Source organism: Oryctolagus cuniculus, chromosome 11, assembly GCF_051225735.1.
Source record: "Oryctolagus cuniculus isolate XC-2025 breed Fujian yellow rabbit chromosome 11, ASM5122573v1, whole genome shotgun sequence".
In the NCBI taxonomy this organism is placed as follows: domain Eukaryota; kingdom Metazoa; phylum Chordata; class Mammalia; order Lagomorpha; family Leporidae; genus Oryctolagus; species Oryctolagus cuniculus.
This window is the reverse complement of record NC_142877.1, coordinates 53,112,336-53,136,812: the sequence shown is the minus strand read 5'-3', so window position 1 is coordinate 53,136,812 and position 24,477 is coordinate 53,112,336. Positions and strand designations below refer to the sequence as shown.

Below are 24,477 nucleotides of genomic sequence, written 5' to 3'. Positions count from 1 at the left end.
TCTCTGGGCCTCAGCCTCATTCCTTGTCAGGAGTGGTGCACTGGCTGGCGCAGTGCATCCAAAAATACAGATGGCGTTTTCAGTGGAGCTCCCATCCCCCCACAGGAGGGCATGCCTTCAGCTTTGAAACGCAGGTCCTACAGGCGCTTGAAGTGGAGAGATCTGTGTGCATTGCCTGAGCCCAGGAAAGCTTTTGTGAAAGAATTGTTCTGGGGCCAGACCACAGTGAGACTTCTTGGTCTCACTCCAAACAGTAGGAGGTCTCGGATGATTGAAGTCGGAGGGACACAGTCAGATCGGTAGTTTTAGAATCGTGCTCTGGTAACACTCCTTGGAAGAGCGGTTATGGCAGAGAAAACACAAGCTAAGCACGGAATATCTTATGGTGTCAGAAAGCAAGGACAAGGGGTCAGCGCGTTAAAGCCCCAGCCTGCAGCACCGGCATCTCATAAGGGCGCCGGTTCAAGTCCCGGCTGCTCCACTTCCAATCCAGCTCCCTGCTAATGTACCTGGGAAAGCAGTGGAAGATGGCCCAAGTGCTTGCATCTACATGGGAGACCCGGAAGAAGCTCCTAGCTCCTGGCTTCTGATCAGCCCAGCTCTGGCCATTGTGGCCATTTGGGGAGTGAACCAGCAGATGGAAGCCCCCCCCCCACCTCTCTCTGTAACTCTGTCTTTCAAATAAATAAAATAAATTTTAAAGAAAAGAAAGCAAGGCGACAGTGGAGATGCCTGAGAAGCGCACAGAACCGATCTGAACGAATTCCCAGTGGCCAAACCTGGAATTCAGGCCATGAAATAAGTGATGACAACATTGGGTTATAACTCAATTAACAGAATCCATATCCAGTGAGTCCATGCTAATATAAATGTCTAATCAAATGGATAGAGGTCGAGGCACAATTCCTCCTTACAGAAAACTTCCAGTTTGCAAATGTAAAAGGAATGGGGGAAATGGAAAATTATCATTAGCACACTGACGGTAGTTGCCGCCAACAAGATCCATGGATGAATCCTAAAATTAGCGGGTAGAATTTGGAGAAGCAAGATACTTGCACGTTCTCAAAGTATTGCCCCTCAAAATATGTGTTAGTTACAGAAGGAAAAACAGTAAACTTGACAATGGCCAACCCCATGGGAGACACCTCCCAACAAGGATCACCGGTAATCCGCTGTCTTGACATCATGGGTGTCCCCGGAGAAGGAGGGGGGAGGGGCACTGCTTCACCTCCATGCTAGTCCCCCCTTCCTGCCCCTGGAATCCGTAACCTCAAACTCAAACTGGACCACGTTCTCCAGAATGCCAACAAGCCCCTTCCAGCAGCATCAAGCTGATGGATGTGGAGAGAGTTGGGGGACTGTCATGAATTCATGTTAGGAGACCACATCCTGGATCTTGGAACAGAACCTCAGTGGAAAAAGCTGCTAAGATACAAATAAAGTCTATGGCTTCATTTTCTAAAAATGGTTCTGCTAAAGAAAGATGTAGAACAGGGAGGAGAACATGCTACTGTGTTCCTTCAAGCGTGTGCGTGTGTTTGTGTGTGCACACGGAAGGGTGATGTTTGTGTAGACACCTCCAAGGGAGATAGATGGAAGATCCATTATCTGCTCAGCGTCCTGTGTCATCAGAGCCAGTAACCCTGCAGTGAAATGCCACTTGGCACTTACGGGGCGCCTGGAATCAGAAAACCAGGCAAATAGGGGTTGTGTCATGGCGCAGTGGGTTAAGCCGCCACTTGCGACACCAGTACTTCATATCAGAGCACTGGTTTGAGACCTGGCTGCTCTGCTTCTGATCCAGCTCCCTGCACATGGGAAGACAGCAGAACATGGGCCCGAGTGCTTGGGCCCCTGCACCCACATGGGAGACCCAAGGGGGTACTTTGCTCCTTAAGCTGACTATGGTGATGTTGTTGTGCATGTGTAAGTATTTCCACTGATACTAAGACCCCCTGAACTGAACTGTTGACTTTAGACGGGTGAATTGTCTGCGTTGTTAACTATATTGCAAGGCTTTCTGCAAAGTTCAGGATACAGTGGCCACTTAACACCTGAGAACCGAAAGCTATTGCTTGGATTTACCACCTGTGTGGGAGTCTGGACTGAGTTCGTGGCTCTCAGCTTCAGCCCAGCCCAGCGCCAATTAATTGTTGGGGGGCATTTGGGAAGTGAGCCAGTGGAAGGAAGCTCTCTGCCTGTCCCCTAGCTCTGCCTCTCAAATAAATTAATTGATTTAAAAATGGTTTTAAGGGGCCATGCTGTGGTGCAGTGGGTTAAAGCCCTGGCCTGAAGCGCCAGCATCTCATATGGGCGCCGGTTCTAGTCCCAGCTGCTCATTTTCTGATCCAGCTCTCTGCTGTGGCCTAGGAAGGCAGAAGATGGCCCAAGTCCTTGGGCCCCTGCACCCACATGGGAGACCTAGAGAAGGCTCCTGGCTCCTGGCTTCGGATTGGCACAGCCAATGGATTGCGGCCATCTAGGGAGTGAACCAGCAGATGGAAGACCTCTCTTTCTGGCTCTACCTCTCTCTGTAACTCTGTCTTTCAAATAAATAAAATAAATCTTTTTTTTTTTAAATTTTTTTGACAGGCAGAGTGGACAGTGAGAGAGAGAGACAGAGAGAAAGGTCTTCCTTTTGCCGTTGGTTCACCCTCCAATGGCCGCCACGGCTGGCGCGCTGCGGCCGGCGCACCGCGCCTATCCAAAGGCAGGAGCCAGGTGCTTATCCTGGTCTCCCATGGGGTGCAGGGCCCAAGTACTTGGGCCATCTCCACTGCACTCCCAGGCCACAGCAGAGAGCTGGCCTGGAAGAGGGGCAACCGGGACAGAATCTGGCGCCCCGACCGGCACTAGAACCCGGTGTGCTGGCGCTGTAAGGCGGAGGATTAGCCTAGTGAGCCACAGCGCCAGCCGTAAATCTTTTTAAAAAATGATTTTAAAAAGATCCAGAGGAGTTTGTCTTTGGAGGACAGAAGAAGACAGTATCTAGAGAAATGTCACAGGATGATTTTTTTTAAAAGATTTATTTATTTGAAACTCAGAGTTAAACGCAGAGAGAGAGAGAGAGAGAGAGGTCTTGCATCCGCTGGTTCACTCCCCAATTGGCCACAATGGCTAGAGCTGAGCTGATCCGAAGCCAGGAGCCAGGAGCTTCTCCTGGTCTCCCATGTGGATGCAGGGGCCCAAGGACTTGGGCCATCCTCCACTGCTTTCCCAGGCCATAGCAGATAATTGGATTGGAAGTGGAACAGCTGGGACTTGAACCAGCACCCATGTGGGATGCCGGCACTGCAGGCGGCGGCTTTACCTGCTACGCCACAGCACTGGCCCCAGGATGATTGTTTTCAAGGTGAGAGATGCCTGAGAAGTTATGGCGAATGGCAGAGACCCCTTCTCGGGGTGGAGACCCCCGTGGAGAGGGGAGGTCTGGGGCAGAGGAGCCGGCCCGGCTGCGGCAAGGGCAGCTCCCTGCAGTCATGAGAGATGAGTGTCAGGGAGAGGGCCCGTGGGGAGTTGGGGATGGTGGCAGGAGGCTGGAGGGGTTCCCCTCAACTGGCCACGTACCTCTGGGGGAAGCAGGAGGGCTCTGGGAAGTTTGAGGACAGTGGAGAAGGGTGCAAGAGAGCCGCTGTCACAGAAAGCCACGGGAGCCAGGTGGGGCCGGGGTGGGGGTGGGGCCTTTCCTCTGGTGCAGAAGAGAGTGAGAAGCAGTGTTCAGTTCAGTTCTTTGCAGATAGCTGCATGTGGCTTTCCAGAGCTAAACTTGGCACTCAGTCCCCCCCTTAGACTAGCCACATTCCAGGTGCTCCGTAACCACGTGTAGCTCCTGGCCACCATATTGGCCAGAGACCACAGGCTTCATCAGCACAGGAAGTTCCGTGGACAGCCCTGTTCTAGAAAAGCAATTCTTAAACTTGTGTCCGTGTCTCAGACTTACAGACCTAAGCTGGAGCTGAAGAGTTTTCAACATCTAGTAAATTTGTTTAAAAGTAACAATCAAAAGGCCCCTTATACTGTAATACATTTTATGAAAAGCGTATTTATTTTCCGGGATAGGTGTTTGGCATAGCAAGGAAGGCACTACTTGGAATACCTGCATCCCAAATCAGAGTGCTTGGGTTTGAGTCCCGGCTCCACTCCCAATTCCAGCTTCCTGCTAATGCACACCCTGGACAAGGCAACAGATTCAAGTCCCACCCATGTGGGAGACCTGGCTGGAGTTCCTGGCTCCTGGCTTCAGCCTGGCCCAGCCTTGGCTGTTGTGGCCCTTTGGGGACTGAACCAGTAGATAGGAGATCTTTGCTTTCTGTTTCTCTGCCTTTCAAATAGATACCTATAATATAGATTTTATAGAAGTAAATATATACATGTGTTTTCCAAAACCAAAATGAAAAAGTGAGAAGACCATCACTAATCTTCATTTTGTTGTTGTTTTTAGTTTTTATTTTATTTATTTGAAAGAGTTATAGGGAGAGAGAGAGAGAGGTCTTCCATCTTCTTGTTCACTCCCCAGACGGCCACAACAGCTGGATCTGAGCCAACCCGATCCCAAGCCAGTAGCCAGGAGCTTCCTCTGGGTCTTCCACGTGGGTGCAGGGGCCCAAGGACTTAGGCCATCTTCTGCTTTCCCAGGTGCATTAGCAGGGAGCTGGATTCAAAGTGGAGAACTGGTGCCCACATGGGATGCTGGCACCGCAGGCTGGGGCTCTAGCCCACCGTGCCACAGCATAGACCCCACTGCTTTTCATTCTTGCAAATCTTTCCTGTCTGACTTAGCAGAAGGTGGCCGGCTGGATTCTGGCATTTGCTTCTGTGTTGTTACTTGTGTTGTCACAAAACACAGCCTCTGCGCATTGGTGCACAAGGCCAATGGCTTGGGCCCCACTTTGGGAAACGCGGTTCCAGACCAGCCTCCCCCTTGGTCAGAGCCAGAAGGGACTGAGCCATGGGCCGGAAGTCACACCAGTCGCGGCAGATGGCAGAGTTAGGACTTACATGCTGGGGCTCTGCCTTCTCAGTCCCCTAGGCTGGGCTAAGATGGGCTGGCTGGGCTGCCGGGCTGCAGAGCCCCTGGTGTGGGCCCTATAAATAAACCCATTGTATCAGAGCCCTTCCCCTCCCCACCCCAGCAGCTGCTGTGTTTGTGGTTGGATCACGTTGGGGACAGGGAATGGGAGGGCTCAGGGAGGGGACCTGGAAACCTGGAAGGCTCTGGGGGCACAGCCACAGCCCAGAAGGGCAGGGGACAGGTCTTTGTGGGTTGGGACCAACCTACACCACAGTAACCCAGGTTCCTGGAGTGCCCGCAAAGAGGAAGTTGCAGGAGTGTGCAGCTGGCCCCTTCCCCAAGACCCATGCCTCTCTCAGAGGGGCTATTGTGTCTCCTAGGGCCTGTTGGAAGGAAGGAGATTATCCGTTGCCCTCCCTCCCTGTGGGGGAGGGGACAGCTGGAATGCTTAGGGCTGCTGGGATGCCCTGGGCCAGGGATTGAGCGGCTGGGCCGCTCCCAGGCCCTGGGAGCCTTTGCACCCCTCCCCACAAGCCCAGGGCTGCTCCTGGCTACAGAGTTGGATGTGGGCGCAGAAGTTGCTGTTTACAAGTGCACTCCTGGGTGTGACAACCCTGGGACCTGGACGGGAGCAGAGATTCCAGAAGGCAGCTGGGGAGGGGAGTGGAGGGGCTGGGGCGGCTTCAACGTGTCTCTGCCTTCCACAGCTGCCCGCCCCTCCCCCACCCCTGCCCCTGGGGAACTCTAGGGGGAACAGCTGGTGAGTGAGGGGCTCCTGAGGGGCCGGAGGAGCCGCGAGGGGGCGATGGCGGGGACGGGCTTGCTGGCTGTTGTGTCCCTGGACTCTTGTTTCAGGGAGGGGTCTCGCCTGTGCCCTGGCTAGGGGGATGGAGCTGCAGACCCCCTCCTTCTCGGCTGGCTGCCTGAGACCCTGGAAGCTTCTGTCCCTTCCTGGCTTAAGGGGGAGGGGCAGCGGGCCTGACCGGGCAGAACCGAGGGCGGCCCGAAGGTCCCCTCAGCACTGAGGTCACCTCCCTGTGAATCAGGCCTTGGCGAGGGAGGGGCCCCGCGGCACTGTGGCTGGGAGAAGCTTCCAGGCAAGGGGAGCCCCGTAGCCCCTCAGCCCTGCGCACCCTGTCTGGGGTCCTGTGTTTCAGACCCAATGTGCAGGATGCGCGGGGCGGACTCCTGAAGCCCAGGGTCTGCCGAGCACGAGCACGGAGACTGTGAGTAAGAGGAGTTGGGGGTCCCCGGGGAGGAAGAGGGTGCTGGGCCTGGGAGAGACGCCCACACCCTACAGGACAGCCACGGGGCACCTGGCCTGGGGCTGCTGGCTCCCAGCCTGGGAAGGGCCAGATTCCCACTGGGGTCGGGTCTGGAGCTCCAAGGGGCGGTGTCCTGGCTGTGGGTGCTCCCTGGAGGAGGACCCAGGAAGTTGTCTTTGAGCCACCAGGAGCCCACCCTCGGGCCCCACCTCTCTCCTGTGAGTCCAGGCTGCCGGCCGCGTGCCCTCTGCGGGGGGCAGCGCTGCACACGCAGGCAGGGCCAGGGCCTGAGTCACAGCCTTGCCTTGCAGGCTCCGCCCGAGGGGTTCCCCCAATTGTGGGGTTCTGCGTGGGATTCCATCCTCAACACAGAACCGCTCTGAGCAACATCCGCGGTCCCTGCCAGGCCTCAGGGTCCAGGCCTCCCTCCCAACCTGGATGCCTTGCCATTTCTTAAAATTATTTTTTAAACCATGCTCACACTTTTTTTTTTCTTTCTGGTTTTGAGTGAAGAACACAGAACCTCGGGCTCCCCCTACCTTTATATGTGTGTGTGTGTTTATGTAATGTTTCTCCAAATTTCTGTTTATTTATTTAAGAGCCAGACAGAGAGGGAGGGTTCACTCCCCTCATGCCCCCAGCAGTCAGGGTTGGACTGAACCAGGACCTAGGAGAAGGAACGCAGTGACCTGAGCCTCACTGCTGCCTCCCGGGGTGCAGATGAATAGGAGGCTGGAATCCGGTGCCAGGGCTGGGACTCAAACCCAGGCACTAGGATGTGGGATGAGGGCGCCTTAACTGCCAGTCCTGCTTCCCCCTCCCCGACCCTGCCACCACCGCTTCCCCCACCCACTCACACCCGCTCCCATCTTTATCTTGGTCCTGCTCTGGGCCATGCACCTTGTGCTGCTCATCCCAGATCCTGCCCTCCAACTTTTTCCTCCCCCTCCTCCACAGCACCCCCCCCCCCATCTCCCCAGCCACCTCCTTCCCTCCCTGGAAGTTTCTATTAGGGAAATAAATGTTGAGGGATTGAGGGGAAAGCTAGTGGTCAACAGGGGCAGCCTCTGCCTGGGCAGGGGGCAGGGGGAGCCCCGGCAGGGGTGAGGGTGATGGCAGCACGCAGAGGTCAGAGTTTAGGGTGCTGATGGTGGCGGGGAGCTGGCTAAGTGTCGGGGGGTAACCTAAAGCCACTTTTGGTTTAACCCCTATTTGTGTGTTGGAAGGAGGATTTTTCTAAAAAGATTTATTTTATTTATTTGAAAGAGAGTTACAGAGAGAGGTAGAGAGAGAGAGAGAGGTCTTCCATTCCATTGGTTCACTCCCCAAATGGTCAGAGCTGAACCAATCCAAAGCTAGGAGCCAGGAGCTTTTCCCAGGTCTCCTATGTGGGCACAGGGGCCCAAAGACTTGGGCCATCTTCTACTGCTTTCCCAGGCCATAGCAGAGAGCTGGATGGGAAGTAGAGCAGCCAGGACTCGCATAAGTGCCCTTATGGGACGCTAGCGCTGCAGGCTGGGGCTTTAACCCGCTGCGCCACAGCGCCAGCCCCAAGGAAGGAGGATATTTCTTCAGTGCGTTTATTTTCCAGGTCTGTGCATCTCTAAACGTGTCAAACACGATCAGGTGTGAACACACACCAAGCTGTGCATGACACATTTTTATGATGTTAAAATAACAACGGACTTTGGATTGTTGTGGAGTGGTAAAAGTCAGCCTCGCGCAGTGTCTCTTTCCCCAACAGTTGTTTTCAGAACCCCCAGCCCGTGCCGCCGTGCTCCTCACACCCGGGAAGAAGTGCTCCCCCTTGTCACCTCTGGTCTCAGGATCTCCAGCTGCTGAACCCCCCCCACACACACACCCCATAGGGTAGGAGGCAGAGGGCAGAGAAGGCTGGGGTTGGCCCTGGGAGCTGGGGAGTTGGGGGGTGCTGCCAGGACAGGGCAGGTGGGGCGCACGCTGAGATCCTCAGCCGCCCCGGCAACGAGACCCCTTGCAGCTGAAGGCGTGAGACCCCTGCAGGTGAGAGGGCCCAATGCCTAGTCCACCTGCGCATGAGCAGAGAAAGCAATGGCAGGCTCGCCGCAATCACTCCGCGGGCTCTGGGTCTGTGGCCGCTTGTGCTCGTGTGACAGGGCTCTGATCATCTCGCTTCATCCTTCCGCAGCGCTCTGCACTACGTATCCTAATCCCTAACTTCAGAGTCAAGGAAAGAGAAGCGGGATTCTAACCCTGACCGGTCCACCTGCAAAGCTCCGGTAGCCTGCGCCCGGGCTCTGGAGCACACAGAGCTCGCCGCACATGGGGGAGGGGGACAGCCGGGCCTGTCCAGTGGGCTGAGTGATCCCACCCTGGGACTGGAGCAGTGCCTTTTGCCTCTCGGGTCTGCTCTTCACCCAGGCCAGAGCTCCCCCTTCCAGGGTGTTAGAGGAGAGTCGGATGCGATGGAGAGGAAGAATTTATTTATTTATCTGAAAGAGTTACAGAGAGGCAGAGGCAGAGACAGAGAAGTCTTCCATCCACTGGTTCACTCCCCAGATGGCCACAATGGCCGGAGCTGGGCTGATCAGGAGCCAGGAGCTTTTTCCCGGTCTCCCACATGGGTGCAGGGGTTCAAGGACTTGGGCCATCTTCTGCTGCTTTCCCAGGCCACAGCAGAGAGCTGGATGGGAAGTGGAGCAGCCAGGACTTGAACCGGTGTCCATGTGGGATGCCGGCACTGCAGGCGGCAGCTTTACCCGCTATGCCACAGCGCCAGCTCTGCCTGCTTTTCTTATTCCGGGATTTCTCCAGGACATCATTCAGGCCTCTGCCTAACTGTCACTTCACAGCTGAGGGTTCTGTTGGTCTGCCTTGCACAATGGAGTAGAAGCCTCGTAAAGGCAAGGCTTGCTCTCTCTCTCTCTCTCTCTCTGTCTTGTTGACTCCATGTCCCAGCGCTTGGCACGGCAGAAGCCAGGTCCGTGCCTGTGCAATGCCTGCCTGATGTCATCCCCCTCTGTGTCTCCACAGGCCAGGTGACTGTTCCGGCTGTGGGAGTGAGCACGTCAGCCTGGGGCAGGGGGCAGAGACAGGTGAGGGGCTTCTGGCCCATGCGTGCTGGTGGCAGGGGCTGGAGAGAGGGTGGGGGTTGGGGAGGCATCCCCTGCACCCCTCTGTGGAGTCTGAGCGGTGCGTGTTCAGATCTGAGCCATCAGCTGCTTGGGGCCCACCTTTCCCATGGTCCAGGAAGCTCTGTCTAGTGGGGGCAGGTGGCAGGGAGCTGCCCCTGACCTGCCCATGACCTGGAGACTTGAGAGATACACAGGGGCCAGCTAGCCGAGGGGGAAGGGTGGTGTCCTGAGACTCCAGCACAGGGACCCCATGCACAGAGAGGGGTCCAGTATATCCAGGGCGAGATGAGGCCCAGGAGGCGGGGGAGGAGCTGTGTCCCGAGCTGCCAGCAGCAAGGGAGCATGGGAAGCGGGCCTCAGCCACAGCTCTGCACATGCGCGAGTCACAGCGATAGCACTTGAGTGGCCCATTTCCAGGGTGCTCTCCTGTGGGTGGCCATGCCTCCCTGGGTAGGAAGACTCCTTCTGTCCACTTCTCAGAATTGGGAAACTGAGGACCGGTTGGTTGACTGAGTGAGTGAATGAACTAGCCAGGCAGCCTTCCCTCTGTCCGCTGAGCTCCCTGCAGACAGCCGGGCCAAGGCTCGGTGCAGAGCCAGGGCTTTGTTTGCCTCCACCACTTAAAGTGTGCCCTGGCCAAGGCGGGGACCACAGGTCATCAGCACAGAATCCCAGTGGGTTTCAGCTATTCCTACTGCTTGAACAGTGATAGTTTGTGTCTTAAGTAATTTTTATTTTTTTCAAGGTGCATTTTATTTATTTGAAAGAGAGGTAGACACACGCACAGAGAGAGTGGGAGAGATCTTCATCCACTGATTCATTTCCCGAATGGCCACAACTGCTGGAGCTGGGCTGATCCGAAGTCAGGAGCTTCTGCCGGGTCTCCCATGCGGGTGCGAGGGCCCAAGCACTTGGGCCATTTTCTGCTGCTTTCCCAGGCACATTAGCAGTGAACTGGATCGGAAGTGGAGCAGCCAGGACTCGAACCGGTGCCCATATGGGGTGCCAAAGCTGCAGGCCAAGGCTTTAACTCACTGTGCCATAGCTCTGGCCCCTTAAGTAATTTTTTTCAAATTTTTCCAAATCACTTTTGCATACAGAGTCTGTTTGCAAAACGTTGAGTGAGATTGGGTGATGCTTGGGGGAGGCCCACATCCACCTGCAGGCCTTGGAGGCCAACCCAGCAGAGAAGTCAGGGCAGTTTCTCTCTCTCTCTCTCTCTCTCTCTCTCTCTCTCTCTCTGTGTGTGTGTGTGTGTGTGTGTGCGCGCGCGCGCATATTCTGTGCCCGGAGCTTCCCAGCCTGTCCCTGACTTGTTACAATGTCGGTGGCCCCTATGTCAGCAGATCTAAAGTCCCAGGACCCTGAAGAGTTTCATCTTTGTCCTTCTCCCCTGCCCCGGAATAGTCTTCCAGGGCCTCTCTTGCTTTTTCCCAGGGCCTGACATTGGAGGCCATGGACGAGCTGGCCGCAGGCCCTGGAAACCCAAGGCCAGAAGAGAGTGGTGATGGCAGCATGGAGTCGGGCACCTGCCAGGAGCTGCTGCACCGCCTGCGAGAGCTGGAGGTGCGGCCCGGTGGGGGGCAGGACGGGGGGGCAGTGTCCCCTCCCTCTGAGCTCAGTGGGGGCCTGGTGGGGGCGGGCAGCCCATCCTCTCTGCCTGCTTGGCCAACCCAGAGGAGAATTCAGCAGAATTCTGAGAAGGCCTTCTTTCCTCGCCGGTCTGATGACCTGGGGCCCAGGAGTTGAGCGGTGTAAAGGATGTGGGTCAGACACCCTGCCCGTCTCAGCCCTGCCTTCCTGATGTTCTAGAAGATTCCTTGCCGCCCAAGCCCAGAATGAAATGTGCCTGGGGGAGGGGGGCAAGCTCTTGCCTTCTTCCTCCTTTACTCTTGTAGGCAGAGAACTCGGCACTTGCCCAGGCCAACGAGAACCAGCGGGAGACCTACGAGCGCTGTCTGGATGAGGTTTGCAGGATCCTCAGCGGGGGGCTGGGCTGAGAGCAAGGGGGTAGGGTGGGGGTCGCGGCTGCTGCCAGCAGAAGCTGGGTGGTCTGACAGTGGGGGCTTTCTGTTCGCAGGTTGCAAACCACGTGGTGCAGGCCCTGTTGAACCAGAAGGTGAGCGGCCAGAGGAGACGGGTTCTCACTCCAAGCCCAGATGCCTCGGGAGAGCCCTCCTGGGGCGCCTGCACCTGCTCAGCTAAGCTTTCCCTCGGGCGAGAGGTGGAAGAGGGGCCTGATGCCCCTATGGGCCTGGGGCAGATTCCTGCGGTTCTACCTGGAGGCGGGGCAGGGAGGGGCTTAGGGAGGACCAGGTCCTGGAGCAGTGGGAACCAGGACTTGTGCTCGGATGTTCTCTTTGCTTTGGCCCCAGCCGGTTCCCCAGGGTTGTGATGCCCCCCTGAAGCCTTAGTGGCATCCCACTGTCCGCTCCCACCTGCAGGGGCCACTCTGACCCAGGGTCAGAAGGAAGGGTGGCAGGAGAGAAGGCACTGCTCCCGGCAGGGCTGGGGAGCTCTGGAATCCTGCCAACCCCAGAGATGCACGCACGGGCAGTCCCGTGCCTCGCCAGAGGAGGGCGCAGGAGATGGGCATCCCCTGGCTGCTCCTGGGGGGGCGGGGGGCTGCTCATTTCATTCTCTGTCCTGCCCCTAGGACCTGCGGGAAGAATGCATCAAGCTGAAGAAGAGGGTGTTTGACCTGGAACGGCAGAACCAGCTGCTGAGCAGCCTGTTCCAGCAGAGACTGCAGCTCACCACAGGCTCCCTCCCGCAGGTGGGCACCGCGCCTCCGCTCCACGATGGGGACTGACCGCCCCGGCAAGGCCTGTCCCTGCCCTGCAGCGCCCCTCACCCAGCTGGCCTCCCTTCTCGCCGCTCCTGCTCGTGTCGGGAGATGGGTGGAGCCGCGAGCGCAGTTATTTCAAGTTCCCAAGAGACCCTTGGGCCACTGACATGGCCTCTTCTTGGCCAGGGCCAGGGGTGCGGCCGGGAAGAAGGCAGCCCAGGGCTGAGTGTCACCGAGAGGTCAGGCCCTTCACTTCCTGTTGCTGTGTATGTGTGGGCAGTGCGCTGCGCGCGCACCCGCCACCAGCGCACACGTGTTCGCAGACCCTCATGCCTCCAGCCAGTTCTGATTCCTGCCTCGGCCCAGAGGCCGAATCCTGGCCTCGGCTAAGATGTCACTTGAGGTCACTATCGGGAACCCCCCAAGGAGGAGATAAGATGTGGCTGCTGGAAGGAGCAAGAGGAGCAGGTGCCTGCACTGAGCCTAGGGCTGCTTCTGAGGGCAGCCAGCTCCTTCCCTTCCTTGGGAGAGACGAGAGGCGCTTTCCGTGTATGCCTGTGAGTTTGTGTCTGATGGAGCCAGGCCCCCAGGATGCCCCTTGGCGTATGGCTTCCGGAGCCCACGTCTCACCGAGCTGGTGCGGTGCTGGTCTGAGTTGGCGGTGGTGACAGCAGCCCCTTGCGCCACGTCTGTGCCCGCTGCCCAGGGCTTCTTCACCTTGGACTCTCAGAGGCCTAACCTCACCGCCACACCCTTGCTGGTGACCGCTGGTCACGGAGGAGCTGAGCCTGCTAATTCACTTGTTCTGTTAACTAAATGAATTTCAGGGCCTCTTGGGGTGCGAGGGGATGGATCTATCTAGTTGTGGGACCTTGGGGAAATTGTTCAGCTTTGCAAACTACAGCTTCTTCTTTATATAAATGGGGATAAAAACCGCTGATGTTACAGGTGGATGTGGGCAGAGCTTGGCCCACGTGTCCCATTGTTAATGTGGTCCCTGCCATGCTGTGCTTCCCTGGGTGACAGCTCCCTGGAGCAGTGTCTTTGCCAACGTGTATGCATATGCAGTTGGAGTGAATCACAAGGCCCTATTTGAGAGCTGGGGCCGGTGCAGGGTGCCCCTGACCCAGAAAGAAGCCTGGGACTGCTGGAGCTGAGGCAACTCTGCTGCTCCAGGGTGGGGAGAAGCTGGCAGAGAAAGGCTGGGGAAGATCCCTTGAGAGAGATGGCTTGGACCTGGGCCTTGATGGGTGGGAGATTTAAGAAGAGTGGATCCCCTGTGGACAGAACCGCATAGGAAAGGCACCGGTGCAGAGAGGCTTGGCTGGAGCAGAGGATGTGCGGGTGAGATGGAGCCGGGGACAGTGCCAGGGGAGGAGCTGCCCGCACCCACAGAGGAGTCTGGCCTTGTTTCCATGTTCGGTGGGCGGGCCAAGGAGGCACTTGAGCTCAAAGCTACCCTAGGAAGAGCAAAGAGACAGGGTCACACAGGCTGCCCGGTGCATGCGAGCAAAAGGCCTCCCAGCCGGGTCTAGGAGACCAAAATGCTGAGCCCGAGGCAGGGAGATCTGGCCCAAAGGAGCTGCTGCCGGTGCCCAGAGGGGAGCCTCGGGCTGCAGGGTCGAGACCCAGGGCGAGGCCCAGGGAAGGCCAACTCATAGCTGGTGGAGATGCCGGGGAGAAGGAACTTGGCGTTCTCAGGGACTGAGAGAGAAGTGGCCCAGGTTTAGATCGCACTTGTGCAGTCCCCAGAGTGGGTGTTTCCCCTGAGACTGGGGAGCAGAGACGAGTGATGACTCCTGCTGGTCCCTTCTCTAAGACTCAGCCATGCCCACCATCCTCAGATCCCATGTGGGTGGGGCCGGAACAGGAAGAGACCTTCGCAGTAGCCTCTTTGTAGAAGGGGAGAAAGCCCCACAGGAAAATAAAGCAGGCCGAGAGCTGAAAGGGGTACCCAGGTTAAGGCTGCCGCCGGCCCCTCAACAAGGCACTTCTCTTTCCCCAAAGCCCTCTCTGCCCCTAGTTTGCACTGCATTCCAGCTGTGCCACGGGTTTGAGGCTCCTCTTGCCAGTGTGTGGGGACACAGCGGCTTGGCCACTCCCACTCCGGCAGGAGAAGCCTCTTGGGAGCCGGGTGCCGCTCCCAGGCGCTGCTGTGCTAAACTCTGCCTCTCCCACCCCACAGATACCTCTCACTCCACTCCGGCCGCCAGCCGAGCCCCCAGCCTCCCCAGCCCTGAGCTCCGCCGAGGGACCAACCACCTCGCTGCCCCTGGGACACTGCACTGGCCAGAGAGAGGTAGGAGGGCCGGGTATGGTGGGGAGCTGCTCTGTCCCAAGTGCTGGGGCAGGGGGGGATTGTTCCCAGCACAGCGACCACGCTGGACGCAGGTGCAGGAGACCTCGGAGGCCTGGGAGCTAAACTTATATGGGCTGACTGCAGAGGTAGCCAGTCTGCAAGACTATCCTGTCCTTGAGAAGGTTCTGGATCACAGCAGGGGAGGGCTGCGTGCGTGGTCATCGCAGTCCCCTGCTCCTGCTCAGCTGTCTGCCCTGGGGAGCCCCTGGCTGGCTGGCAGTGACGGAGCACGGCCCCTTCTTGGATTTCCGTGTTCTTTCTGGAGCCTGAAAAGTGGATGGCCCTTCCCACCCTCCCCTGGGACGAGCACAGGGGTCAGTTGTCAGTGGTCGGTCCTGCTACTCCAAACAGTGGACTAGCCGAGAAGGGGAAGGGGATAGAGACTGCCCACCCCATCCCAAGGGCACCAGACAGACGAACTGGGCTAACCACACCTCAGCAACCTTGGAGGACGCTGGGCCTTCCGGTCCCAGGAGCTTTGAATTGCGTGGGGACAGCCAAGTCCAGACTGGTCGTGTTCCTGGCATTCCTCAGCTAAGGGCCTGGAACAAGATCCCAGCTGTACTGTCCCCTTACGCCATTCCTCCCCTCCAGGTGTGCTGGGAGCAGCAGCTGCGGCCAGGAGGCCCGGGTCCCCCCGCCGCACCGCCCCCGCCCCCAGCCCTGGATGCCCTGTCCCCATTCCTTCGGAAGAAAGCCCAGATACTGGAGGTGCTGAGAGCCCTGGAAGAAACGGACCCCTTGCTTCTTTGCTCGCCTGCCAGCCCCTGGCGGCCTCCAGGCCAGGGGTCCGGCTCCCCAGAGCCCATCAACGGTGAACTCTGCGGCCCCCCTCAGCCGGAGCCCTCGCACTGGGCTCCCTACTTGCTGCCAGGCCCCGGCAGCCTGGGAAACCTGCTGCACTGGGAGCGCCTCCTGGGGGCCCCCGGGGAGGAAGAGGGCGCTGGGCGGCCCTGGGGTCCTAGCGGGAGTGCCCCCCAAGCCCAGGGCCCCGGTGCTGGCCCACACTGTGTCCCGGGCAGCAGCTCCTCATCTTCATCTGATGAGACGGGCGAGCCCAACGAGGCACCCAGCCCCGACACCCTGCTCGGGGCGCTGGCTCGCAAGCAGCTGAACCTGGGCCGGTTGCTAGAGGACACGGAGTCTTACCTACAGGCCTTCCTGGCCGGGGCCACGGGCCCGCTCAACGGGGACCACCCCGGGCCTGGGCAGCCACCCTCCCCAGACCAGGGCCCCCCGCAGGTGTCCAAGTCCAAAGGCACCCCCAGGTCAGCCTGGGGTGGGGGTAGCCCAGAGGCCCACAGGCCGGGCTTTGGTGCTACCTCAGAGAGCCGGGGGCCACTCCCTTTCTTCAGCATGTTCACGGGCCCAGGGGATGCCCCACTGGGCTCGCAGTCTGGCCACCCCCACTCCTCATCTCAGGTCAAAAGCAAGCTCCAAATTGGGCCCGCTTCCCCTGGGGAGGCCCAGGGACCCCTCCTTCCCTCTCCGGCCAGAGGTCTCAAGTTTCTAAAGCTGCCTCCCGCCTCGGAGAAGGTCCCCAGCCCGGCCGGCCCCCAGCTCAGCCCCCAGCTCCCCCGCAACTCCCGCATCCCCTGCCGGAACAGTGGCTCGGATGGCAGCCCCTCCCCGCTGCTGGCACGCAGGGGCCTGGGCGCGGGAGAGCTGTCCCCGGAGGGAGCGCAGGGCCTGCCCACCAGCCCCTCGGCCTGCTCCACAGCCCCGGACTCTGCACAGCTCAGACCGCCCCCGCCAGCCTTGTCCGCCACACTGTCCCCGGGAGCAGCAGGGTCTCCCTGCTATGAGAACATTCTGGACCTCTCTCGGGGCACCTTCAGGGGGTCTTCCCCAGAGCTGCCTCCAACCCCCCTGCAGGTACCCACCTACTCGCAACTCACTCTGGAGGTACCCCAGGCCCCCGAGGGCCTCAGAAGCCCCGGAGGCCCGCCCAGCCCTTGCCTCCCAGAATCCTGTCCCTATGGGAGCACCCAGGAGAAAAATCTGGACAAGGCAGGCTCAGAGTCTCCGCATCCTGGCCGCAGGACCCCAGGCGGCTCAGCCAAGAAGACTGGCCAGGGGTCAGGGCGTCGGCCCGGGGATCCTGGCTACCCACCTCTGCGGGACAGACTGGCCGCCCTGGGGAAGCTGAAGACGGGGCCCGAGGGACCCCTGGGCGCAGAGAAGAACGGGGCCCGGCCTGGCACTGAGAAGGCCCGGGGGCCGGCAAGGACAGGGGAGAGCATTGGAGACATGGTGACACCCAGGCCTGCAGAGCAGCCAGAAGCTAAGGGGGTCCTTCGGGGGGCAGTGGCCTTAGGCACTAGCAGCCTGAGACAGCAGGAGCCTGGACTCGTGGCAGATCCCGGAGCCCGCGTCTACTCCTCGCACTCCATGGGGGCCCGGGTAGACCTGGAGCCTGTCTCGCCTAGGAGCTGCCTCACCAAAGTGGAGCTGGCCAAGAGCCGGCTGGCAGGGGCCCTCTGCCCCCAGGTACCCCGTACCCCTGCCAAAGTGCCAGCCTCAGCCCCCAGCCTGGGCAAGCCCAATAAGAGCCCTCACAGCAGCCCTACGAAGCTGCCTTCCAAGACCCCCACCAAGGCGGTGCCCCGGCCTGGGGCCTCCCCGGTCGCCAAGGAGCCCCCCAAGCCTGACAAGGGCAAGGGCCCGCCTTGGGCGGACTGTGGCGGCGGCAGCGGCACAGCCCCGGCATCCGGCCCCGCTGACCCAGGCCAGGGCCCCGAGGCACCAGCCCCACACTCGGCCATCGAGGAGAAGGTGATGAAAGGTATCGAGGAGAACGTGTTACGGCTCCAAGGCCAGGACCGGGCCCCGGGCCCCGAGGTCAAGCATCGCAACACCAGTAGCATCGCCAGCTGGTTCGGCCTGAAGAAGAGCAAACTGCCGGCCCTGAACCGCCGCACGGAGGCCCCCAAGGGCAAGGAGGGGGCCGGCGGGGGCTCCCCGCTCCGCAAGGAGGTCAAGATGGAAGCGCGGAAGCTGGAAGCCGAGAGTCTCAACATCTCCAAGCTGATGGCCAAGGCCGAAGACCTGCGGCGGGCACTGGAGGAGGAGAAAGCCTACCTGAGCAGCAGGGCCCGCCCACGGCCTGGGTGCCCCAGCCCGGGGCCCGGCGCAGGGCTCGGGCAGGTGCAGGGCCAGCTGGCTGGCATGTACCAGGGCGCAGACACCTTCATGCAACAGTTGCTCAACAGGTGAGGGCCTGGGGCCCCTTGCCCTGGAGCTGGGGCTCCCCAGAGCGGCCGTGGACAGATAGGGTCTTCGAGCGGAAGCCTTGGATTTGCACCCCGACCCACCTGCCTCTGTTGGCTGGCTGATGTCCGGGTCACCGGGACCCCGTTCTCACTTGAGAGGGGTCAGCAGGAAGATGAGGCAGCCTGTCCAGGAGCAAATGGCTGTTAGCACAAGTCCCTGTTGTGGGCAGACAAAGGCCTTACAGGGCTGTCCATCTCCTGGTCTGGGCCAGTGGGGTGGGAAGTGCATGGGAGTGCGGCTCCAGGTGGGGTGTGGGACCGGGACAGCAGGTGTGTCTGAGGCTCAGCTGGAGCAGGCAGCGGTGTGAAAGCCTGGACGGGGATGACGCGGGGCCTGCAGATCCACCTGTAACAACCAGCACGCTGTGAGCACCCTCTGCACTTGCCCCGGGGAGCTCTGGGGGAGTTCTCCCACGTTGCCCCCTGCCTTTGCAGGTCTCTAAGCGGGGAGAGGGGAACTGGGAGGGATCTCTGCCCATGGCCAGTGTCACGAGGGGCTGGGGGGAGGGGCAACTGCCAGCCACACCCCCTTCCCTGCGTGGGTAGCAGCAAGGGCCACCCTGGCTGCATGTGCACCATTGCCCCTAGGGTGGATGGCAAGGAGCTGCCGCCGAAGAGCTGGCGGGACCCCAGGCCTGAGTACGATTTCCAGCCGGTGGCCTCCGACCCCAAGAACCCCTGGCCGGCCTGCGGGCCCCGCAATGGCCTTGTGGGCCCACTCCAGGGCTGCGGGAAACCTCCTGGGAAGGTATGTACTTTGGGGGCGTGGCCGAGGGCGTGGCTCTCTGGGCTGCCAGGTCCACCCTTTGTTGGGTTCCGCTTTGGCTGGGGCCTGGGAGGGCTGGGTGCATTCCTGGGCCCTGGGGGAAGCGCTGGGGAGTGGAGGGTGCTTTCTGAGGGCTGACAGGCTGCGGGGACCCTCGGAGGCATGGGGAGGGGCTCAGGTGGATTAGGAACAGACTCCGACCTCCTTGGACCCATGCAGCCAAGCAGCGAGACGGGGCGGCGGGAAGAGACCCCCTCGGAGGACAGCCTGGCAGAGGCAGTGCCCGCCTCACACTTCACAGGTCAGCAGGGGAGGGGCCTGCGGATGGGATCTACCCCCCACCCCCCTCACTCCCTCCCATCACTGTAGCAGGTCCCAGGCCCTGAGTATGAAGCAGCCGGTGGGCACAGTGCCTTCCCTGTCCTCCCCAAGCCCAGGGACGGGCAGCTCACCCCTGGACGTGCTCTCTCTCTCCTCCCAGCCTGTGGTTCCTTGACCCGAACCTTGGACAGTGGCATTGGCACCTTCCCACCCCCAGACCACGGCAGCTGCGGGACGCCCAGCAAGAATCTTCCCAAGACCAAGCCTCCACGGCTGGAGCCCCCTCCTGGGGTGCCCCCAGCCCGGCCCCCCGCCCTCACCAAAGTCCCGCGCCGTGCCCACACCCTGGAGCGGGAGGTGCCGGGCCTAGAGGAGCTCCTGGTGAGTGGACGGCACCCCAGCTTGCCAGCCTTCCCGGCACTGCTTCCGGCCGCCCCGAGCCACCGTGGCCATCAGAAGTGTCCCGAGGGTGAGTGTCAGCGGGCTGGCCGGGGGTCCTGGAGTGCTCTGGGAGCCGGCTGGCCGCATCCTCCTTCCCGTTGTCCTGGACAGATCCCTGTGAAGACCCAGGCCCAACACCCCCCGTGCAGCTGGCCAAGAACTGGACCTTCCCCAACACGAGGGCAGCGGGCAGCTCTGCGGACCCTTTCCTGTGCTCGCCCCGACAGCTGGAGGGGCTGCCCAGGAACCCCCTGGTGAGAGGCAGGGTGGGGAGCAGGGGATGACGGGGAGGCCAGTGTCTCCAGGGGGTGAGGATGAGGGAGCTTCTGCTGGCAGCTGCTGGGGCCACGCGGCCAGGTGACCAGGTGCACAAGGGGTGGGCCGTCCTCCAGCTACGTCTCCTTCGCAGGCCCTGCCCGTGGACCGGAAGCAGAACCTGGAGCCCAGCCGCCCGTCCCCTCCGCCGCAAGGCCCTGCCTTCGGGGGCAGCCGCACCCCTAGCACGTCGGATGTGGGCGAGGAAGGCAGGGCGGCCAGCGGAGGCCCTCCGGGCTTGGAGACCTCGGAGTCTCTCAGCGACTCACTGTATGATTCGCTGTCCTCCTGCGGGAGTCAGGGCTGAGGGCCGGCCCCCTGCGCTCTCCGTGCTGCCCTGAGACGCCGCAAGGCGGCAGGTGCATCAGAAGAAGGTGACGGGGGTCCCCGGCATAGCCCACCGCCCATGCTCAGCTCAGGGAGAGACCCCCCCAGCCCCGGCCCCTTCTCACCCAGAGTAAGGCTCTTCCTGCAGGGGCCGGGGGCTCCCACGGCCGCCGTGGCCCAGCCCCCAGCCCCCACGTCGGGCTGAGCCATCTTGTGGTGCTGGGCTTCCGGCCCACCAGCTGTGCCATCTCTGCCCAACCTGGCTGCTCCCTGCCCCGAAGGCCCCGTGGGGTCGTCCCAGGATCCCGCACTGGTGGGGTGTGGGGTGCGGGGGACAAGTTGCCTTCTGCCTTGCCCTGGCCCTCCCTGCTGTCTGGATGGTGCTGCCCCCACCCCACCCCCACACACACACTGCCCCATGTCCTTGGGGTCGATTTGTCTGTCTGGTTTTTATATATATATATAAGTGCCCGGCCCGGTCCCCTCCCCCCAGCCCCGCACTGCGGTTAATTTATGTGTCGTTACACAACGTGGCTGCTCTGCTCCCAGCCTCTGCTTCTGCCGGATCCCTAATAAAACCTGGAGCCCCTCGCACTCTGGCTGGGCTGTCATGTGGGAGGACTTGGCGGGGGGTGTCAGGGGTGGGCGTCTCCCTTCCAGCTGGCATCGCCAGTCTGTGACTGGCCAGGGACCTGGGCTCCCTGTGTACTGCTCGGCCAGCAAGTGGAGCTGGCTGGAGTTACCCTCAAAGGGGCAGAGGCTGGGGACGCGGGGTGGCTTAGGCCTACTAAGCGACCCCAACCCCAGGGCTCTGGGCGGGGGTGGGGCCAAGCTGCCTCAGGCCAGGTCAGCTGTGGGCCTCCCTGGCGGGGGGGGGGGGGGGGGGGTCATCCGCTGCTTCCTCCAAGCCTCTGCTCAGTCTCCCAGGTGCTCACTCCCCACATGCCTAGCTCAGATCTCAGCCAGAAGTTCCCTGGCATGGGAATTCAGTTTGGGAAGGAAGGATCGGAAACTGGGCTGTTGGGAAGGGCCCAAGCTTCCTTGTCATGGCATAGGGAACTGTGGGTTTCCGGTCCTCTGGCTGGTGATGATTTACTGGTGGCCAGGTGACAACCCACCCATCTCACAATGGCCAGCGGGTTGGACTGGGAAGACCTCCTTCCTGGCCGGGGTGCAAGGTGTGGCAATGTGACAAAGCCTGTTGCACATCACCTCCTGCTGACTTGGAGGCCACTGGGACAGAGCTGGGAGGCCCTGGATGTGTGGCTAGGGCTCTGGACAGTTTGTGTGTGATGTGGGGGGTTCCTGTAGGAACACGTCCTACTTTATGTTGGTACCAAAGGTCTATGACCCGGCTTGGGGAGTCCCTGGGCAGGGAGGATGGCTGGGCCCACTCAGAACTCTGGCCCAGCCTGTGCTGTGGCCAACCAGAGAGCTCGTGGGTCTTCCTTTCACACCAGCTCGTTCCAGCAGTGCCTCTCCAACCCCCAGTGCACCCTGAGAGCAAGACAGCACACACTGCTCCTCAAACACCCCCACAGTTCCCAAAGCACCAGTACATGCAAAGTAGATCAGTGCAGCCCGGGGTGCTCAGTGAGTGCCTACCTGTGGCTGAGATGTGGTGGAACCCGACAGGGGTACTGTTTGCCTGTGAGCTTTGCACTGGTATTTGTTTATTTATTTAAAAAGATGGATTGGTTGACTTCAAAGGCAGAGTGACACTGAGAGAGAAGGAGAGACAGAGCTTCCGTTTGCTGGTTCACTTCCCAAATAGTTGTTACAACGCAGTCTGGGGCACCCTGGAGTCAGGAACTCCGGTCATCCGGGTCTCCCACATGGGTGCAGGGCTCAAGCACTCGGGCCGTCTGCTGCTTTCCCAGGTGCATTAGCAGGGAGCTGGATCAGAAGTGGAGCAGCTTGGGGCTTGAACCAGTGCTCGCTCAGGGCTCTAAGACGCCAGCACTGCGGGTGGCACCACAGTGCCGGCTTGTCTTCTGCCTGGACTTGAACTCCCTCCCTGGGAGCTTTCCTGAGAGCCAGGGCTTGACTTCGCCTGACCTGAAGTCAGGAGTCAGCCTCGCAGCCTGGTTTCGTTGAGAAGTCCCAATCCCATTTCCTCGGGTCATTCTATTCCCAGGTCGCTCTCGCTCTTTCTCTCTCTCTCTCTCTCTCTCTCTCTAGCCCTTTGGATTTCTGGGCCAAGAATAAACTGGTTTCCCAAAAGCTGCCGGGAAGTCTGCGTCCTCCTCCTGACTTGGAGTTTCTCAAGCGCTTTGCTCTGCTCGGGCCTGCAAGATTACCTCATTTCCTACTGGGCATTGTTCGCCCGAAGGAGAGTTCTGTGGCCTTTCCGGGAAGGAGTTGGGCCTGGGTCTGACTCTCACTCCGCTTCATCCCGGCTGAGACCCAAGGGCCCAGCTGCCCTCTTCCCAGCAACCTGCTGCCCTGTGCTGCCCTCTGGTGGTGGCACATGTGAAGTGCCCCCTGGGCTTCCAGCACAGTGGCCTAATGTAGCACGTGTACACACACACACACACACACACACACACACACACACGTGCTGATTCCCCAGCGTGCAGCCAAAGCCCTTTGGGGACCCAGACCACCATCCCACAACCACACAAGTGTGCACCCAACACGCAGGCCGGATGTCCCATCCGCAATAATTCAGGGGCTGGGCTGGGGTGCTGGGGGGACACTCAGGCAAGCCGCAGGAGTCCTGGGAAACCAGTTTCTTCTAGGACTCAAGGAAGGGCTTGGCTAAAACCCACGTGACCCTTCGTATTTGGGCTTGCAGTATCTGCGGGCAGCATTCAAGTGACCTCGCGCCTGTGTCCGTGGACAGTGGGTGAGTGGGCTTGCCTCCCGCTTGTGCAAGACCCTGTCTACTGCCTCCCAAGCACAGGAGGCCGCCGTGTCCAGAACACCCAACCCCCTCCAACCCCAAGGGTTGTCCCAAAAATGTAAACTGAGGTTTTCTCTTGGTTGCCGGTGTTGTTTTATTTCCTTCTTTACTCTTTTTTTTTTTTTTAAAGACTTTCTACAAATAGTATGTTTTGTTTTCTTTATCGAAAAAAAAGTCTCAAAAAAGAAACCACCGCGCTGTGCATGCAGCGCCCCCTGCCTGTGGCCCGGGTGAGTGCATCCAAGCCTCCAAGCCACAGGAATTCCAGGTAAATGCAGGTGAGCATTTCTGTGATCCTGGAGTGGCCAAGAAACTTTTTTAACTGTTAAAATATAAAAAGACATACAAATGATAAAGTATGAGGCATTTATAAAAAGCTCATGACAAAATGAGTATTATGAGAAACTATGCCTGGACTTCAGAATTTTACATTCTTTTTTTTGACAGTTAGTGAGAGAGAGAGACAGAGGGAAAGGTCTTCCTTCCATTGGTTCACCCCCCAAATGGCCAGCACGGCCGGCGCACTGCACCGATCTGAAGCCAGGAGCCAGGTGCTTCCTCCTGGTCTCCCATGCGGGTGCAGGGCCCAAGCACTTGGGCCATCCTCCACTGCCCTCCCAGGCCACAGAAGAGAGCTGGACTGGAAGAGGAGCAACTGGGATGCCAGTGCCACAGGCGGAGGATTAACCAAGTGAGCCACGGTGCTGGCCCACATGGGAGACCTGGAAGAAGCTCCCAGCTTCAGATCAGCCCAGCTCCACCTGTTGTGGACATTTGGGGAGTGAACCAGTGGATGGAAAACTTTTCTCTATTTCTCCCTCTGTAACTCTCTCAAATAAAATCTTCATTAAAACTTGGGCAACAGAGCGCAGCCAGGAATGGGTTAGGAAGAAATGATGGCTGATGCAGGGCATGCAGATGCTACGGGCAAAATGTGTCGGGATCCCCCAACCCCCCAACTATCAGAATGTGGCCTCTACTGGAGATGGGATCTGTATCTGTACAGAAAGAATCGAGTTAACATGAGGTCATCTGGCTGGGCCCTAATCCAATCCCACGGGTGTCCCTCTAAAAGGGCGACATTGGATGGAAACACACACACACACAGGAGAAGCCCAGGCAGAGAGACCTGGGATGCACCTGCAAACTGGGACAGACTCAGCATCAGAGACGGCGACACTGAGGTGGGGGGAGTAGCCACGGCAAGGGGGCACCCAGGGCAACGCAGCTACTCTGCGTGAGATTCAGAGCTGCAAGCAGATGGCAGAAGGGGCCAAGAGCCGCCCCAGGGGACCAAGGGGGGCACCCGCCACAACTCACGGTGGCCCAAGGGGTGGGGAGGGGCAGGCATTTGGCACAGCAGCACAGCAGGTGAGCTGCCATCTGGGACCCCTGTGTGTGGGTTTGGGTGCTGGCTCCTCTTCCCATTCAAGTGCACTCTGGGTGGCTCAAGCGCTTGGGGCTCGGCCACCCATGTGGGAGACCCAGATGGACTTCTTGGCTCCTAACTTTGGCCTGGCCCAGCCTTGGCAATTGCAGGCATTTGGGGGAGTGAACCAGGGGAGTAGAAAAATGGAATTAAAAGGTCAGTTTG

General features: G+C 59.7%; 1 protein-coding gene across 5 annotated transcripts in view; it reads left to right on the top strand.

Annotated features, from left to right (window-relative positions):
• Positions 1-20,572, top strand: part of NCKAP5L (NCK associated protein 5 like) — a 33,542-nt gene extending 12,970 nt beyond the window's left edge. Inside the window, exons 1-13 of one of the 5 annotated variants that reach the window (XM_089308304.1) lie at positions 6,131-6,237; positions 9,289-9,350; positions 10,797-10,955; positions 11,288-11,356; positions 11,470-11,508; positions 12,046-12,165; positions 14,363-14,476; positions 15,131-17,748; positions 18,397-18,556; positions 18,794-18,875; positions 19,056-19,364; positions 19,448-19,590; positions 19,746-20,572. In XM_089308304.1, the coding sequence (XP_089164430.1) occupies positions 10,845-10,955; positions 11,288-11,356; positions 11,470-11,508; positions 12,046-12,165; positions 14,363-14,476; positions 15,131-17,748; positions 18,397-18,556; positions 18,794-18,875; positions 19,056-19,364; positions 19,448-19,590; positions 19,746-19,958 (3,978 nt within the window). In that variant the 5' untranslated portion in view covers positions 6,131-6,237; positions 9,289-9,350; positions 10,797-10,844 and the 3' untranslated portion in view covers positions 19,959-20,572. Of the gene's footprint in view, positions 1-6,130; positions 6,238-9,288; positions 9,351-10,796; positions 10,956-11,287; positions 11,357-11,469; positions 11,509-12,045; positions 12,166-14,362; positions 14,477-15,130; positions 17,749-18,396; positions 18,557-18,793; positions 18,876-19,055; positions 19,365-19,447; positions 19,591-19,745 lie in introns of those variants that run through there. The other 4 variants (XM_051845451.3, XM_051845449.3, XM_051845450.3 and 1 more) reach the window with 4 other exon arrangements.
• The last annotated feature ends 3,905 nt before the right edge of the window (positions 20,573-24,477 follow it).